This window comes from Euprymna scolopes, chromosome 8 (assembly GCF_053919585.1).
Source record: "Euprymna scolopes isolate OS-2025 chromosome 8, ASM5391958v1, whole genome shotgun sequence".
In the NCBI taxonomy this organism is placed as follows: domain Eukaryota; kingdom Metazoa; phylum Mollusca; class Cephalopoda; order Sepiida; family Sepiolidae; genus Euprymna; species Euprymna scolopes.
Genome location: NC_136489.1, coordinates 119,160,513 through 119,181,075, shown reverse-complemented (window position 1 = coordinate 119,181,075; position 20,563 = coordinate 119,160,513). Strand labels below are relative to the sequence as shown.

The 20,563-nt window shown below is 34.7% G+C and overlaps 1 protein-coding gene across 2 annotated transcripts in view; it reads right to left on the bottom strand.

The window, feature by feature from the left end:
• LOC145283743 (cytochrome P450 2B1-like) overlaps positions 1–20,563 on the bottom strand; it is a 369,384-nt gene that overhangs the window by 67,662 nt on the left and 281,159 nt on the right. For both annotated transcript variants that reach the window (XM_080132805.1, XM_080132807.1), the window contains exon 3: positions 3,776–3,930. In XM_080132805.1, coding sequence (XP_079988931.1) covers positions 3,776–3,930 — 155 coding nt within the window. The remainder of the gene's footprint in view (positions 1–3,775; positions 3,931–20,563) is intronic.

Genomic DNA, 20,563 nt, shown 5'->3' with positions numbered 1-20,563 from the left:
CATATTACATAGCTTGTGATGCATACCTTTATACCAAACTCTATCAAAGGCCTTTGATATCTCAAGAGTCATTGATCTAGAAACAAAGGTTATCGATCCCGTGTGATACTACAGTCAGCACATCAGTTTCTGATCTTGCAGGACGAAATCTATATTACTTGTCACTGAGTAGACTGTTTTTGCTAAGGAGTTTGCTAAGGATGGGGCGCTTAGCCTCTTAGCTTCTTAGCTTCTTAGCTACAGTCAATTTTAAATCATTCTTTACACGTGCTGTTCCCTATGTTCTCACGGATTCAAGCAACTTACTCATGATACACAAGAGGCTGATTGAGCTGTTCTGAGATGCAAAAGACCCGTCTCCACTAATTTTAAATACTGAGCTGACTGATGAAGTTTTTCAAGGTGTTGGGAAGCATTTCGCCTTTAAGCATATTTGAACAGCTTTGTAAGAATGGGAGCTAGTTCTGATTGCAGCTTTTTAATCACTGTGATTGGAACGTTATCAGGGTCAGTTACTTCGCTGGCGTCAATGTTTTTGATAAGTTTGGCAACATCTTGGACAAATTTATGGATGTTGCTCAGAGTATTTTCGGTTTTAGAAGGAAATTCAGAGGAGTAGGCAACCTTGATCACAAAGGATGGAGTTTGGTGCAAAGTTCTTCACAAAAAGTTTGGCTTTGTCAAATGCTGATAAAATTACTCCAGATTCATTGATGATGTAATAAAGATCATGCATCTGTACAGGACCTTGTTTGTTATTCACCAAAAATTATGGGAGCCAGTCCTCTGCTCAGCTATTTTAGACTTAACAGATTAGGCATATTACTCTCTCACGCTTTCTACAACCATTTTGCAGTGATTGCTAGCAGTCCTAAAATTGGTTTTCGTTTAAAAAGATGTAAAGCAATGGAAAGCAATCTAAAGCAATTAAAAGCAATATAAAGCAATCGAAAGCAATTAAAAACAATATAAAGCAATCGAAAGCAATTAAAAGCAATATAAAGCAATCGAAAGCAATGAAAAGCGATTGAAATTAATTAAAAGCAATCGAAAGCAATTAAATCGATCGAAAGCAATTAAAAGCAATTGAAAGCAATCGAAAATAATCAAAAGCAATCGAAAGCAATTAAAAGCAATCGAAAACAATTAAAAGCAATTGAAAGCAATTGAAAATAATCAAAAGCAATTGAAAGCAATTAAAAGCAATCGAAAACAATTAAAAGCAATTGAAAGTAATCAAAAGCAATCGAAAACAATTAAAAGCAATTGAAAGCAATTGAAAGTAATCAAAAGCAAGTAAAAGTAATCAAAAGCAATTGAAAGTAATCAAAAGCAAGTAAAAGTAATCAAAAGCAATTAAAAGTAATCAAAAGCAAGTAAAAGTAATCAAAAGCAATTAAAAGTAATCAAAAGCAATTAAAAGTAATCAAAAGCAATTGAAAGTAATCAAAAGCAATTAAAAGTAATCAAAAGCAATTGAAAGTAATCAAAAGCAATTAAAAGTAATCAAAAGCAATTAAAAGTAATCAAAAGCAATTGAAAGTAATCAAAAGCAATTAAAAGTAATCAAAAGCAATTAAAAGTAATCAAAAGCAATTGAAAGTAATCAAAAGCAATTGAAAGTAATCAAAAGCAATTGAAAGTAATCAAAAGCAATTGAAAGTAATCAAAAGCAATTAAAAGTAATCAAAAGCAATTGAAAGTAATCAAAAGCAATTGAAAGTAATCAAAAGCAATTAAAACTAATCAAAAGCAATTGAAAGTAATCAAAAGCAATTGAAAGTAATCAAAAGCAATTGAAAGTAATCAAAAGCAATTGAAAGTAATCAAAAGCAATTAAAAGTAATCAAAAGCAATTGAAAGTAATCAAAAGCAATTAAAAGTAATCAAAAGCAATTAAAAGTAATCAAAAGCAATTGAAAGTAATCAAAAGCAATTGAAAGTAATCAAAAGCAATTGAAAGTAATCAAAAGCAATTGAAAGTAATCAAAAGCAATTAAAAGTAATCAAAAGCAATTGAAAGTAATCAAAAGCAATTAAAAGTAATCAAAAGCAATTAAAAGTAATCAAAAGCAATTGAAAGTAATCAAAAGCAATTGAAAGTAATCAAAAGCAATTGAAAGTAATCAAAAGCAATTGAAAGTAATCAAAAGCAATTGAAAGTAATCAAAAGCAATTAAAAGTAATCAAAAGCAATTGAAAGTAATCAAAAGCAATTGAAAGTAATCAAAAGCAATTGAAAGTAATCAAAAGCAATTGAAAGTAATCAAAAGCAATTGAAAGTAATCAAAAGCAATTGAAAGCAATTGAAATAATCGAAGTTTTGGCATGCAAACGTTTAGTTTCTTTTGGAATTTCTTGAATAGTATAAAGTTCTCTATACTATAATAGTTAACAAATCAGTTAAGTCGGATGTGATAGAGGACACATTCTTTTCAAACATGGAAAACATGGGCATTTCTTAGATCTTTGACTGTTTCAGTCAGCCATCGAGTATTAATACACTGTGTGAAGGAGAGGGACATTAGAAGCACATTGTTTTTTTTTTTATCTTAATTGAGACTGCTGAGTGATCGGAAGATCTCAGCAGAGTGAATGAGCACAGTTTAGTGCAAGTTGCCAGAAAAAGACAAAGAAGTTCTGTTAATTGTCCATCAGCATCGAGTATGTAAGTGGGTATGTCAACTATCTGTGTTAGATCATAAGCAAGGAAGAAATCATAACACCCCCTTCACCATCTGTCTTGTTTGAGTGGATTACTCATTCAACATTATGAACGTTGAGATCTCCATAGATGCGAATGTTAGTGGAGGGATGAGCAGACAGTATATGGTCAATTTTCTCAGAGATACTCTCAAAGACAGTAACTCTTTTATTGTAGAAATGATAGGGCATTTATGAATGCGATGCTGTGAGTAAATTCTATTCGGAAGTACATATGGGAGAATTTAGGGTCTTCTTTGGAGATTCCCTTGACACATGAAAAGTCATCTCTTATGTAGGCATATATTTCATGCCTGTAACGATAGGTTTTGGATGTTATGTTCAATAATCCTTTCATTGTGAAATCATCTACAGAAATAGACAGGTCAATGCTAGTTTCACACAGGAACAATAACTTAATTAGATTTCAAACCCTGGAAGGTTGGAACATAGATCGCTGATGTTAGAGAAGGAGAGGGAGTCTATGTTGGAAGTTGAGAGGCTGGGTTTGCGTTTATACTGTGTATTGTGACTTGTCATGTTGAGGTTGGAAAATTTGTCATAGTTGAGAAGTCAGCAGAGTTGTTAATAGCAGAACAGAGAGAGAGAGAGAGAGAGAGAGAGGGAGAGAGAGAGAGAAAGAGAGAGAGAGAGAAAAAGACAGACAGACAGACAGGGACAGAGAGAAACAGAGAAGGGCACGAGGAAAGAAGAAAGATTTTCTTTGAAGACCATTGAAGAAAGAAAAGCCGTAGCAGTTTCCACTAATATGACATCAAGAGGCTCCACAAGGAACTACTGCAGGTCCCAGACTCACTTCACCAAATGGCAATACAGCAGCAGCAGTCAGCACCGGTATTATACAACCTGCTGATAAAATAGCCTCCTTGTTCGTGTTTTTGATTCTCAGCCGGATGATCGCAAATCAGGTAAAACGTTTACCTCCAGCGCCCATATTAGTGACATAGCAACAAGAATAGAAATAGTATATGACTCCGTTTGTATTATTGATGTTTGAAAAAAATATTTCAGTGAAATTTCCCACCAAATAAGTGGAGAAATTCATACTCACACGGTAGGTTTCCAACAATCGGAAATGGCCAAGGTCCAGGAGGAAGGTTATATTTTTTGGACTTCAATCTCATAAAAATCAACAGAAAACCAATCATTAAACTAACGACGATTCCCATGGGGCTGAGATGAAACCCAAGCAAATACATGGTTTCTCTGAAAAAGAAAAAAAATACAATAAATTTTACATTCAAAATATTTTTACAAGAAATTCTTTGTTCATTTCCTTTTATTTTATGACAGGAACACCCGATGTTGCCCGAGATTTGAATGGGGCTCAATACTATGTACTTTGCCACTATGCTTATAACGTCATATTAATTAGTTTGGTTTTATTGTCATCTCCTAATTTAGTTGCAAGAAACTGAAATGTAAATTTCATCAAAATAGGATATTTTTATAAATAATTTCATAAGTTTTGTTTTCGGTTTCGATTATAGCTGAAAGAACTCAAGTTATATGCATATACATATTTTTTTTTCATAAGTTTGACTTCGGTTTTGATTCAAGCTGATTCACCCAAGTCATATAGATATATTTTTTTTTATTTTTGAAATCGCAACTTTATAATATATAAAAATCGATATAACATTAACTCTATAATAATATATATGAAATCTGTAAGAATTAAAATATCATATTTAAGCGTACTTTACGACCGGGCATCCCTGCTACTTTTGCCATTTAATAAAAAGAGCTACGATAATATCAAAGTGTCTCCATTTATGCTGAACTTCTACAGAATGCCAACATCAATATATTACATATGAACGAGTCCCCCCGTTGAATTTCCACATGTCCCACCAGTATATATATATATATATATATATATATATATATATATATATATATATATATATTTTATTTATTTATTTATTTTTTTTAATTCAATTTTCACCCCAAACAAGGCACAGTGCCACTTTGAAGCAGGGGGCTACTATTAGGGAATTAATTAGCGGGGTCATTATGAAGGGAGAAGAGTAGAAAGATGTTTGTTAACATTACACTTGAACTTCTGCATATCATTGCAGTTGGGAAAGCAGAATCCCGGAAGGGAGTTCCAAAGACCCGCAGTTCTGGGGAAGAAACTATTGGAGTAAAAGGCTTTCTTGCACCTAGGGATCTCCACTGTAAAGGGATGAGACTTAGTAGCTTGTCGGGTTTATATATATATATATATATATATATATATATATATATATATATATATATATGTTACCAAACACCCTCCCCTCCCATGTTAAGAATAGATTTCAAATAAAAACATAATTCCAGCACGGTGCCTTCTCTGCATATGTACCGAAAAAATAGTCATAGGAAGTTACATCAAAACGGCGAAATGAAAACTACTGAAAAAAAGTAGTCGTCATCTTTATGAACATGGGTTATAGATTATTATTTTGGTAAAACTTGCGGAGTATGCGCTGTTTTACGGTTGTTGTAAAAATAGAACGGGAATTTAAATGTCGTTCCGTTTTAAGTTTAACGATTAAAGTTAAATTCTGTAAATCAAAATATAAAGACATATATTGAAGTTGAAAATTTATTGTTTGAAACAAGGAATATATGGAGAAAAATTATGTTTATTTCCTTAATCCACGGATGTTCAATAATGGCTTATATCATCAGAAGAAATGAAATGCAATTAGCAAAATGTTCAACTATGAATAAACAAGTATTTTACTTTTCAACACATACATTGAAAATGTTATTTGAATGGTGAACAAGAGTCATAGAAAAAAGGAGTCCATACAACCTGGGCAGTCCATTATCAGAATGAGTTCAATATTTTCCGGGATATTACTGCCAGGTCGGAGGAGTAGTGATCCAGATTTGTATATATTTTGATTTACAGAATTTAACTTTAATCATTAAACTTATATAGTGCTCTATTTTTTAAATATTGAGCTTTACCTTTTTAGCTAGAATCATGCTGAAAGTATTAACTCAATGTAATATCTGATAGGATAGGTCACTGTATCTCTAATCTGTGACTTTATATATATATATATATATATATATATATATATATATATATATATATATATATAAATGAAAGAATTTTTTATATATAAAGATAAAATTTTACGTAAGTTCACCTCACCGTTCACATGGGAAATGTCGATCGACTTTTATAGGTTTTCGGGTACGTTTACAACGAATAAACACCCAACCTCACCATGTTAAGAACGGCTTTCAGAATAGACACCCCAACCTCTCCATGTTAAGAACGGCTTTCGGAATAGACACCCCTAACCTTGTCAGCATACCCGAAAACCTATAAAAGTTGGCATGTCGAATGTGAACGAACAACGAGTTGGACGTAATATAAAAATGTACCGAATTTAAAACGGAACGAAATTTAAATTTCCGCTCCATTTTTAAAACAACCGTAAAACAGAGCATTCTCCGCAAGTTTTACCATTTTTTTTTTATAGCTAGTCCATACTTATTTGTAAAAACAGCTAGTTTATTTTTCCGGCATAGCTTTCATTTCTACACGCTTATCACGTGTACTTCCGCGAGATTGGTTTTTATTTATTTATTTATTTATTTATTTATTTATTTATTTATTTTTCTTTTCTTTTTACAAAAACATGGTTTAAATAAAAACCCATGATAATGAAAGAATTTATATTATTTGTGTAAAAGAACAGTTAGTTGTTAATAAGCATACATTAAAATGATCAGACCAAAGTGTTCTTTGATACACCAGGGACGCGTGAAAAAAAGTTTTGGTTTGAACTAAAACCTTTTTTTTTTCTTTTTACTTTTGTTCATAGCAATCAAGGCATATTGCCCTGAAGCATAAAAACAATGAATACACTTATAATAGAAAAAATATTTCACCATTATAATAAGGAAAATCATTTAAAGAATTATTCTTTAAAATAAATGAATATTATTTGAAAGAATAAAAGCACATATCGTTTGGTACTTTATTGAATTTAAAATTTTAATAATAAACTAGCGGTACCTGTGAAAATTCCACAGGGGACTTATTCATATGTAATATATTGACGTTGGCATTCTATAGATGTTCAGCTTAAATGGAGACGCTCTGATATTATTGTAGCTCTTTTGTTAAAACTGCAAAAGTAGTTATGCACGAACGACCAGTAAAGCCCAGCCGTAAAGTCCGCTTAAATATATTTTAATTATTGCAGATTTCGTATATATTATTATAGAGTTAATTTTCTACCGATTTTTATATATTATAAAGTTGCGATTTCAAAAATAAAAAAAAATATCAATATGACTTTAGTGCATTAGCTTGAATCGAAACCGAAATAAAAAGTTATGAATATATATATATATATATATATATATATATATATATATATATATATATAAAACTTGAGTTCCTTCAGCCATAATCGAAACCGAAACCAAAATTTATGAAGAATTCTTGGTAAAATTATTCATGACAAGAGATAGAAAACATAACAATTAAACGACTCAGATGTAGGCGTGAAAATAACACACACGCTATCGTATTATTATATAGATTAGCGGGGTCTGTGGAAATTCCATAGTGGAGTTTTTCATATGTAATATATTGATGTTGGCATTTTGTGGATGTTCAACGTAAATGGAGATACCCGGATATTATTGTAGTTCTTTTGTTAAAACTGCAAAAGAATACATCTAAGCTAGCAGGGACGCCCGGCATAGCCTGGTCGTAAAATATGCCTACATATAATATTTTAATTCATGCAGATTTCGTATATATTACTATAAGAGTCAATTTTCGATCCATTCTGTTATCACGCTAATCGAATGCCACCTGGAGCGTTCGTAAATGTGTATTCCGAAATTAATGTCTATTCCAGAATTAAATTTCAAGCAATGAAATTTGCCGGAAAGCGTGACACAGAAAATAACACACACACACACACACACACACACACACACACACACACACACACACACACACACACACACACACACACACACACACACTATCGTATTAATATATAGATAAGCTTTTAAAATTATAAATATCTCTTACTGATGCTGTATTTCCCCGGTAAGAAAATCTCTTTTAACAATTACTCGTTTTTAGGAAAAGAAAATGCAGTTACTTTTGTACTTTTTTTTTTTTCTGTATTTTCTCTCTGCAATTCGATACAAAGGAAAGAACTTCCGGTCGTATTTCCAAACTTAATTCCGTGACACCAGCGAGTCACGTGACTTTAGTGCAAGAGCCATCTATATCTACGTATGTCGTGATATGTTATGGTTCCCAATTTTATGACAGCCATTTTTAAAAATTCCTTTCTTTCATTATTGAATAAAATGAGTTCAGCAAATTCACCTTTGTATTATAACGATGCATACGCATACAGGGCTTGGATTAGAGCAACAAATACAGAAACCATTTAAAACTTATATAAGTAACTACCAGGTTTTGTCAAGCAATACATTTTCTTTTCACATTTTTTTTTTCATTTTAAACAGCATAAATACATTTTACTCTTAAATTTAAAGAAAAGTATAAATCCTACTACTTTCTGTTATAATATCAGTATAAAAAACATGTATGCTGAACTGGATTAAGTATGTTTTCAATAAAACTGATTCAAAATATATTTCTTTTTAAATCGCATAAATATTTTTTATATTCTTAGATCTTAATTCATGGAAGGATGATAGGTAAACACTGTGTTGACCGATCAGTTTGCACCGGAAGTATCCGAATGGGGATCGGACGGTTTGAATAAGCCGAGTTAAGTTTAATGAGTTGAGTTCGAGAATTCGAGAAAGCAAGATGGATTAAACAGCAATGGTCTCCAGAGAAACGGCAAAAAGTCAGAGATCATCAATTTAGCTCCATGCTGAGGAAGACGAGATGCCTGTGAATATATATATATATATATATATATATATATATATATATATATATATATATATATATATATATATATATATAAAGCTGAATGCCTGTGTGTGTGTGTGTGTGTGTGTGTGTGTGTGTGTGTGTGTGTGTGTGTCTGGTCACGAATAGGCTCCAATATGGTTGACTATTTTAAAAAACTGATTATATATAATAATAGAAAATATATCGAGACACAGGAATGGGCATGCTTGATCTGATAGAACGGGGGTTCATTAAAATTGTGAGGTCTGCGTTCGCGCCTGGTCCACAAAGTATGGAAATAAAAAAATTAAAAATTAAAAAAAAAAAACGTTTACAAGTGTTTTTGACAGAGATGTACATAATAATACTTTGATAAGTATGTTTTAACTTAAATAGGGATGATATAATAAAATTGTGGGGTCTGCGTTCGCGCCTAGCCTCCATATAATGGAAATAGGCTTTAATAAAGACTTTTCATATCTCTCTGCGTAAGTATACTTTGATAATTATGTTTCAATTTGAAGAAATATGGTATAATAAAATTATGGGGTGTTCGTTCGCGCCTGACCTCCATAGAATGGAAATATGTCACAAAATTTAACAAGCTTTTTTAATATAGATCCACAGAATATTGTGATAAGTGTTTCAGTGTGAACAGGTATGGTATAATAAATTATGGGGTTTATCTATTTTATTTTTACTTTCATCATATTTTGCTTTGGTTTTGATATTCGAAGCTATCTCTTTACAACCCTTCCTTTTCATAACCTATCATCTATATATATAAAAGGCAAAAATCGGTGTGTATGTATGTATGTATGTATGTTTGTTTGTAACGCTAAAACTTTTGAAAGACGGAACCAGAGTTGACAAATTTGGTATCATATTGCACCTTGATCACCCGGATGACAAATATCGAAATTTCACGTCAAACGGACCAGTAGAAAGGGGTCAACTGATCGTTTTTCTCCTAGGGGGGCCCCCCAAAAAACCTGTCATTTTAACGTTATTCAATACGTGTCACGTGACGTGACGTCAGCTCAAACTTTTGACAGACACAACCAAAGTTGACAAATTATGTATCATATTGCACCTTGATCACCCGCATGACAAATATCAAAATTTCACGTCAAACGGACAATTACAAGGGGGTGAACTTATCATTTTTCTCCCAGGGGGGGGCCCCAAAAATCCTGTCATTATAACGTTATTCATTAAGTGTCACGTGACGTGACGTCAGCTCAGTAAAATGTCGGCTGCAGCTGAGGTACGTTAAAACTGCCTTCGGAGGAGAAATTGATACTATAACACAGTTAAATATTAGTTTTCGACTCGAACCGTTATTACCAACGTAATTATCGCACTCCAAAAATAAAAAAAAAACCAAAATTACACGAAAATTGACGTAGGGAAAATGTTTTTATTTTTGCTCGAAGTTTTTTGCCGGCGAAGATGACTTTGCTCTTTGTAATTTACATGTAAACAAAGATTAGCCATTTTGTTTATACATTCTAACTCTGTTAACTTGAAGGGGGAGGGGGGGGTATCAGTATCAGGCCGCTTATGTAAACGAAACTTAGGTCGCTTGCACATTTTCCACTTTCTCTCTCTCTCTCTCGCCGTCTTTCTCTCTCTCTCTCTCTCTCTTTCGCCGTCTTTCTCTCTCTCTCTCTCTCTCTCTCTCTCGCCGTCTTTCTCTCTCTCTCTCACTCTCTTCTATCTCTACACCTTTCCTAACTCTCTATCACCATATTTCTCTCTCTCTCTCACTCTCTTCTCTCTCTCTCTCTCTAGACCTCTTTCTCTTCTCTTTCTCACTCTCACCCTCTTTATCTACTCTCTCTCTCACCCTCTTTCCCTTCTCTTATCTTCTCTCTCTCTCTCGCCCTGTTTCTCTTCTCTCTAAAGACGGCGAGAGAGAGAGAGAGAGAGAGAAGGGAAAGAGGGTGAGAGAGAGAGTAGATAAAGAGGGTGAGAGAGAGAAAGAGAAGAGAAAAAGGTCTAGAGAGAGAGAGAGAGAGAAGAGAGTGAGAGAGAGAGAGGATCAACTCGACTCACCATATTTCTCTCTCTCTCTCTCTCTCACTCTCTTCTCTCTCTCTCTCTAGACCTTTTTCTCTTCTCTTTCTCTCTCTCACCCTCTTTATCTACTCTCTCTCTCACCCTCTTTCCCTTCTCTCTCTCTCTCTCTCTCTCTCTCTCGCCGTCTTTCTCTCTCTCTCTCGCCGTCTTTCTCTCTCTCTCTCGCCGTCTTTCTCTCTCTCTCTCACTCTCTTCTATCTCTACACCTTTCCTAACTCTCTCTATCACCATATTTCTCTCTCTCTGGAAGGGGGGGTGGCTATCAGTATGAGGCCGCTTAAATACACGAAAATTACTTTTATACGAGTTTGTTTTCTTATGAATGGAACCGCTTTTGTAGGGGGGAGGGGGGAGGAGGCAATGTGCACAGTCTCCCAAGCATTACCTACTATAAAAAAAGATGCACATTTACCCTCTTCTCTCACCCTCTTTCTCTCTCTCTCTCTTTCTCTTCTCTCTCTCACTCTCTTTCTCTATCACCCTCTTCTCTCTCTCTCTTTCTCTTCTCTCTCTCATCCTCTTTCTCTCTCTCTCACCCTCTTCTCTCTCTCTACCTTTTTCTCTTCTCTCTCGCACCCTCTTCTCTCTCTCTCACCCGCTTCTCTCTCTCTACCTCTTTCTCTTCTCTCTCGCACCCTCTTCTCTCTCTCTCACCCGCTTCTCTCTCTCTACCTCTTTCTCTTATCTCTCTCTCTCTCTCAACCTCTTCTCTCTCTCTCTCTTACCCTCTTCTCTCTCTCACTCTCTGTGTACACCTTTTTCTCTTCTCTCTCTCTCTGACCCTCTTTCTCTCTCTCTCACCCTCTTTTTCTGCTCTCTCTCACCCTTCTCTCTCTCTCTCTCTACCTCTTTCTCTTCTCTATCACCCTCTTTCCCTGCTCTCTCTCACCTTCATCTCTCTCTCTCTACCTATTTCTCTTCTCTCTCTCTCTCCCTCTGCTCTCTCTCACCCTCTTCTTTCTCCCTCACCCTCTTCTCTCTCTCTCTCTCTCTACCTCTTTCTCTTATCTCTCTCTCTCACTACCCCTCTCTCTCTCTCTGTCTTACCCTCTTCTCTCTCTCTCTACCTCTTTCTCTTATCTCTCTCTCTCACTACCTATCTCTCTCTCACCCTCTTCTCTCTCTCACCCTCTTTCTCTCTTACCCTCTTCTCTCTCTACCTCTTTCACTTCTCTCACCCTCTTTCTCTCTCACCCTCTTTCTCTGCTCTCTCTCACCCTCTTCTCTGCTCTCTCTCACCCTCTTCTCTCTCTACCTCTTTCTCTTCTCTCTCTCACCCTCTTCTCTCTCTCTTACCCTTTTTCTCTTCTCTTCTCTTTTCTCTCTCTCTCGCCGTCTTTCTTTTCTCTCTCTCTCACCCTCTTTCTCTTCTCTCTCTCTCTTTCACCCTCATTCTCAACTCACTCTTACCCTCTTCTCTCTCCCTGTCTACCTCTTTCTCTTCTCTCTCTCTCACCCCCTTTCTCTTCTCTCTCTCACACCGTCTTTCTCTTCTCTCTCTCTCTCCCCTCATTCTCTTCTGTCTCTCTCTCGCCCTCTTTATCTTCTCTCTCTCTCACCCCGTTTCTCTTCTCTCTATATTAGCACTTATCAAGGTCAATAGGCAACTCGAGGATGACAGTTCAAAAGGTCACAGTAGTCAAATTTGGGAAAGAGGATGGAACAACTTTAACGGGAGCATGAGTTATTCAGCGACACCAACCTATTTTGTAATATATATATATATATATATATATATATATATTGTACAAACTATATATTACCACTTATCAAGGCCTATAGGCCACTCGAGGATGAGAGTTTAAAAGTGCACAGCGATGAGTTATTCAGCGACTCCAACCTATTTTGTTATATATATATTTATATCTATATTTACTAAAAAATATATATTACCACTTATCAAGGCCCATAGGCTACTCGAGGATGAGAGTTGAAAAGTGGACAGTAGTCAAATTCGGGAAAGAGGATGGAACCTCTTTAACGGGAGGATGAGTTATTCAGCCACTCCAACCTATTTTGTTATATATATATATATATATATATATATATATATATATATATATATATATATATATATTTTTTTTTTTTGTACAAACTATATATTACCACTTATCAAGGCCCAGAGGCCACACGAGGATGAGAGTTTAAAAGTGCACAGTAGTCAAATTTGGGAAAGAGGATTTAATCGCTTTAATAGGAGGATGAATTATTCAGCGACTCACACCTGTTTTGGTATATATATATATATATTTATAAAAAAATATGTATTACCACTTATCAAGGCCCATAGGCCACTCGAGGATGAGAGTTAAAAAGTCCACAGTAGTCAAATTTGGGAAAGAGGATGGAACCGCTTTAACAGGAGGATGAGTTATTCAGCAACTCCAACCTATTTTGTTATATATATATATATATATATATATATATATATAGATATATTTTTCATAAAATATGTATTACCACTTATCAAGGCCCATAGTCCAGTCGAGGACGAGAGTTGAAAAGTGCACAGTAGTCAAATTGGGGAAAGAGGATGGAACCGCTTTAACGGGAGGATGAGTTATTCAGCGACTCCAACCTATTTTGTTATTTTGTAAAAAATATATATGACCACATATCAAGGCCCAGAGGCCACTCGAGGATAAGAGTTGAAAAGTGCACAGTAGTCAAATTCGGGAAATTTGTTATATATCTATTTTTTTGTTACTTAGGCATTTCCACTTATCAAGGCCCAGATACATCTCGAGGATAAGAGTTAAATGTGCACAGTAGTCAATTGGACAATAAGGCCCAGAGGCCACCCGAGGATAAGGGTTGAAAATGGCAGTAGTTAATTGGACAACATAGTAATACTTAGTAATGGAAAGTCGGGAAATTTGTTATATATATATTTATATTTTGTTTATATAGGCATTACCACTTATCAAGGCCCAGAGGCCACTAGAGGATAAGTGTTGAAAAGTGCAGTAGTCAATTGGACAAAATATAGTAATTGTTAGTAATGGAAATTCAGTAAATTTGTTATATATATATTAATATTTTGTTAAATACGCATTACCACTTATCAAAGCCCACAGGCCACTCGAGGATAAGGATTGAAAAGTGCACCGTAGTAGTCGGTTGTAATGGAAATGCGGGATATTTGTAATATACCTATTTTTTGTTACTTAGGCACAACCACTTATTAAGGCCCAGAGGCCACTCGATGGTATTACCACTTATCAAGGCCCAGAGGCCACTCGAGGATAAGCGTTTAAAAGTGCAGTAGTCAATTGGACAATATAGTAATCGTTAGTAATGGAAATTCAGTAAATTTGTTATATATATGTATATTTTGTTACATACGCATTACCATTTATCAAGGCCCAGAGGCCACTCGAGGATAAGGATTGAAAAGTGCACAGTAGTCAATTGGACAATATAGTAATCGTTAGTAATGGAAATTCAGTAAATTTGTTATATACCTATTTTTTGTTACTTAGTCATTTCCACTTATCAAGGCCCAGAGGCCACTCGAGCATAAGAGTTAAAAAGTCCACAGTAGTCAATTGGACAATAAGGCCCAGAGGCCACCCGAGGATAAGGGTTAAAAAGTGCAGTAGTCAATTGGTCAATATAGTAATCGTTAGTAATTACTACTTCTCAAGGCCCAGAGGCCACTCGAGGATAAGGGTTGAAAAGCGCAGTAGTCAATTGGACAATACAGTAATCGTTAGTAATGGAAATTCAGTAAATTTGTTATATATATATATATTTATATTTTGCTAAATACGCATTACTACTTATCAAGGCCCAGACGCCACTCGAGGATAAGGGTTGAAAATATTCAACAAATTTTTTATCTACAGATTAGAAAATTTGTATATAGGGTATCCAGACATATGGAATATATCTAGCATAATCTATCTATTATATCTATAAAAGTCAGAATGTTTGTGTGTGTGGGTGTGTGTGAGGTAGAGAGAGAGAGAGAGAGAACAATTCTTAACCTATATATTCAACAAATTTTTTATCTACAGATTTTAAATTTGTTATAAAGGGTATTCATACATATGGAAATATATCTAGCATAATCTATCTATTATATCTACAAAAGTGAAAATGTGTGTGTCTGTGAGAGAGAGAGCAATTCTCAACCTATATACTCAACAAATTTTTTATCTACAGATTAGATAATTTGTATATAGGGTATTCAGACATATGGAAATATATCTAGCATAATCTATCTATTATATCTATAAAAGTGAGAATGTTTGCGTGTGTGTGTGTGTGAGGTAGCAAGAGAGAGAGAGACAGAGCGAGAGAACAATTCTCAACCTATATATTCAACAAATTTTTTATCTACAGATTTGAAAATTGGTATATAAGGTATTCAGACATATGGAAATATATCTAGCATAATCTATCTATTATGTCTATAAAAGTGAGAATATGTCTGTGTGTGAGAGAGAGAGAGAGAGTAAGAACAATTCTCACCCTTTATATTCAACAAATTTTTATCTACAGATTAGAAAATTTTTATATAGTGTATTCAGACATATGGAAATATATCTAGCATAATCTATCTATTATATCTATAAAAGTGAGCATGTGTGAGAGGAGAGAGAGAGAGAGAGAGAACAATTCTCAACCTATATACTCAACAAATTTTTTATCTACAGATTTGAAAATTTGTATATAGATTATTCAGTATATGGAAATATATCTAGCATAATTTATCTATTATATCTATAAAAGTGAGAATGTGTGGGTGTGTGAGAGAGAGAATGAGAGAGAACAATTCTCAGCTTATATATGCAACAAATTGTTTATCTACAGATCCGAAATATCACATTTGTATAGAAGTAGAAATCTGGATACCTATTCTGATACCTAATAAAAGAAAGGACACTCTTTGGGGCGGATTTTGATGATAACAAGTCACTACTAAGAAATTATAATAAACATTGAAATAATTTAAGAATTTTATCAAAATAAAATTGCATGGTAATCACCCAATTTCTGCCACAAAATTTTGATTGGCAAAACTCATAAACAGAAAATATATATTTTCTAATTTCATCTTTTTTTTTTACATAATCTGATTTGATGTTTTCCTTAATATTCAAATCACTATATTTTGCTGCTTAATATCAAATACAGCAAATGAGTTATTTTTTATGCATCAAACAATTACATTTTCTCATTCATCCAAACTAATCACTGAACATCAATTTCATATTTTCTTCACTAAAATATTACTGTGCTTGATGTCATCAAGTGGAGCGGATCATTTTTTTTTTTCATTTGTTCACACATTTTTCCAATTTATATATATTTTGTCTAAGATTCTTAGCCTATGTCATTGCATACCAAGCTGTTTATTAAAAGTTACGGTTCACTGTAAACACATACGTTATACCAAAATAAAAACGCTTCAGATAATGTCTGGATATTCAATTCAGTTTCTCACATGACATCTTATGAAGTTAGTAGAAATGTTACAGACTTTTGAATCTCGAACACTTTCAATACTGTGCACTGATATTTTCTTTTTTGGAATATAAGCACATTCATGATTTTTTTTTTACAAACGTCAACAAATTTCACAATGTGTAGCAATGTACTGAAACAATTATAAAAATATTTGTTTTTATTTTGGATGATGCAGGGCATCCGAAGAGAGATTTTTCTAACAAAATGAAAGTATAATTTTTAGCAATAGGTATCTAGGAAAAGGCCACTACATGCGTTATAAATTCCAAATTTCCACAACCTGGCAAATACTGGTACACGCTAGCAAATTTAGATTTGCAATTACAGAATATGATTCTAATTTTTTCCTTTGCTCTTTATTCTAACACTACACTAAGTTTACTGTTTTATTTCGCTGCAGTTGATATTGTGTAGAACAATAAGAAAATCATAGTGAACAATGCATTCAACAAAATTTCACACACATTTCTAGATACCTATATCTAATAAGTTCAAAAGAAAGGACACACTTAGGGAGGTATTTTGGTGGTCAAGTCACTAAATAGAGATTAGCTGGTTTCCCGGCATAGCCCAGGATGTAATAAACATTGACTGAAATACATGTTCTAGCTGGTTTCTAGGCGTTGCCAGGGATGTAATATAGACACATTATGTTGTATATTACCTGTTCTCTTCTCCCTAAGGTAAAACAATTTCATATACATGCTGTAAATTACCTATGCTAGGGATAAAACATGAACAATACCAGTCCGGGGGTAGATAAAACAAATAATACATAGAGATGAAAGATTCCTCTCCCCTAAGAATAAAACATATGTTCAATATCTGCTTTTGTTTTTTCATTGTTTATACGGTCCCGAGCAACGCCGGGTAGCCCTGCTAGTCTATATATATAAAAGGCAAAAATCGGTGTGTATGTATGTATGTATGTATGTTTGTTTGTAACGCTAAAACTTTTGACAGACACAACCAAAGTTGACAAATTAGGTAGCATATTGCACCTTGATCACCCGGATGACAAATATCGAAATTTCACGTCAAACGGACAACTAGAAGGGGGTTAACTGATCATTTTTCTCCCAGGGGGGCCCCCCAAAAAACCTGTCATTTTAACATTATTCATTAGCTGTCACGTGACGTGACGTCAGCTCAGTAAAATGTCGGCTACGCTGAGCCTCTGACGTACATTAAAGCTGCCTGCGAGGAGTATCATTGATACTATAACACAGTTAAATATTAGTTTAAGAGTCGAACCGTTATTACCAACGGATTTATCGCACTTCAAAAAGAAGAATCCCAAAATTACATAAAAATTGACGTAGGGAAAATGTTTTTATTTTTGCTTGAAGTTTTTTACCGGCGAAGAAAGATGACTATGCTCTTTGCTATAGTTTACCATGTAAACAAGGCTTTAGCCATTTTGTTTTTACCTCCTAACTCTGTTAAACTGGAAGGGGGAGGGGTGGCTATCAGTATAAGGCCGCTTAAATACACGAAAATTACTTTTATACGAGTTTGTTTTCTTATGAATGGAACCGCGTTTATAGGGGGGAGGGGGGAGGAGGCAATGTGCACAGTCTCCCAAGCATTACCTACTATAAAAAAAGATGCACATTTACCCTCTTCTCTCACCCTCTTTCTCTCTCTCTCTCTCTCTTTCTCTTCTCTCTCTCACTCTCTTTCTCTATCACCCTCTTCTCTCTCTCTCTTTCTCTTCTCTCTCTCATCCTCTTTCTCTCTCTCTCACCCTCTTCTCTCTCTCTACCTTTTTCTCTTCTCTCTCGCACCCTCTTCTCTCTCTCTCACCCGCTTCTCTCTCTCTACCTCTTTCTCTTCTCTCTCGCACCCTCTTCTCTCTCTCACCCGCTTCTCTCTCTCTACCTCTTTCTCTTATCTCTCTCTCTCTCTCAACCTCTTCTCTCTCTCTCTTACCCTCTTCTCTCTCTCACTCTCTGTGTACACCTTTTTCTCTTCTCTCTCTCTCTGACCCTCTTTCTCTCTCTCTCACCCTCTTTTTCTGCTCTCTCTCACCCTTCTCTCTCTCTCTCTCTACCTCTTTCTCTTCTCTATCACCCTCTTTCCCTGCTCTCTCTCACCTTCATCTCTCTCTCTCTACCTATTTCTCTTCTCTCTCTCTCCCTCTGCTCTCTCTCACCCTCTTCTTTCTCCCTCACCCTCTTCTCTCTCTCTCTCTACCTCTTTCTCTTATCTCTCTCTCTCACTACCCCTCTCTCTCTCTCTGTCTTACCCTCTTCTCTCTCTCTCTACCTCTTTCTCTTATCTCTCTCTCTCACTACCTCTCTCTCTCTCACCCTCTTCTCTCTCTCACCCTCTTTCTCTCTTACCCTCTTCTCTCTCTACCTCTTTCACTTCTCTCACCCTCTTTCTCTCTCACCCTCTTTCTCTGCTCTCTCTCACCCTCTTCTCTGCTCTCTCTCACCCTCTTCTCTCTCTACCTCTTTCTCTTCTCTCTCTCTCACCCTCTTCTCTCTCTCTTACCTATTTTGTAATATATATATATAGATATATATATTGTACAAACTATTGTACAAACTATTACCACTTATCAAGGCCTATAGGCCACTCGAGGATGAAAGTTTAAAAGTGCACAGTAGTCAAATTCGGCAAAGATGACGGAACCGCTTTAAGAGGAGGATGAATTATTCAGTGACTCCAACCTATTTTGTTACATATATGTATGTATATATTTTTGTAAAAAATATATATTACTACTTATCAAGGCCCATAGGACACTCGAGGATTAGAGTTGAAAAGTGCACAGCAGTCAAATCTGGGAAAGAGGATGGAACCGCTTTAACGGGAGGATGAGTTATTCAGCGACTCCAACCTATTTTGGTATATATATATTTATATCTATATTTATTTTTAAATATATATTACCACTTATCAAGGCCCATAGGCCACACGAGGATGAGAGTTTAAAAGTGCACAGTAGTCAAATTCGGCAAAGATGATGGAACCGCTTTAAGAGGAGGATGAATTATTCAGTGACTCCAACCTATTTTGTTATATATATGTATGTATATATTTTTGTAAAAAATATATATTACTACTTATCAAGGCCCATAGGACACTCGAGGATTAGAGTTGAAAAGTGCACAGTAGTCAAATTCGGGAAAGAGGATGGAACCGCTTTCACGGGAGGATGAGTTATTCAGCGACTCCAACCTGTTTTTTTATATATATATTTATATCTATATTTATTAAAAAATATATATTACCACTTATCAAGGACAATAGGCCACTCGAGGATGAGAGTTGAATAGTGCACTGTATAAAAAATACGGTAAAGAGGATGGAACCGCTTTAACGGGAGGATGAGTTATTCAGCAACTCCAACCTATTTTTTTATATATATATATATATATACTTTTATTAAAAAATATATATTACCACTTATCAAGGACAATAGGCCACTCGAGGATGAGAGTTGAAAAGTGCATAGTAGTAAAATTCGGGAAAGAGGATGGAACCGCTTTAACGGGAGGATGAGTTATTCAGCGACTCCAACCTATTTTTTATATATATATATATATATATATATATATATATTTATAACAAAAATATATTACCACTTATCAAGGCCCATAGGCTACTCGAGGATAAGAGTTGAAAAGTGCACATTAGTCAAATTCGGGAAAGAGGATGGAACCGCTTTAACGGGAGGATGAGTGATTCAGCGACTCCAACCTATTTTGTTATATATATATATATATATATATATATATATATATATTTTGTACAAACTATATATTACCACTTATCAAGGCCCATAGGCCACACGAGGATGAGAGTTTAAAAGTGCACAGTAGTCAAATTTGGGAAAGAGGATTTAATCGCTTTAATAGAAGGATGAATTATTCAGCGACTCACACCTGTTTTGGTATATATATATATATATTTATAAAAAAATATGTATTACCACTTATCAAGGCCCATAGGCCACTCGAGGATGAGAGTTAAAAAGTCCACAGTAGTCAAATTTGGGAAAGAGGATGGAACCGCTTTAACAGGAGGATGAGTTATTCAGCAACTCCAACCTATTTTGTTATATATATATATATATATATATATATATATATATATTTTTCATAAAATATGTATTACCACTTATCAAGGCCCATAGTCCACTCGAGGACGAGAGTTGAAAAGTGCACAGTAGTCAAATTGGGGAAAGAGGATGGAACCGCTTTAACGGGAGGATGAGTTATTCAGCGACTCCAACCTTTTTTTTTATTTTGTAAAAAATATATATGACCACTTATCAAGGCCCAGAGGCCACTCGAGGATAAGAGTTGAAAAGTGCACAGTAGTCAAATTTGGGAAATTTGTTATATATCTATTTTTTTG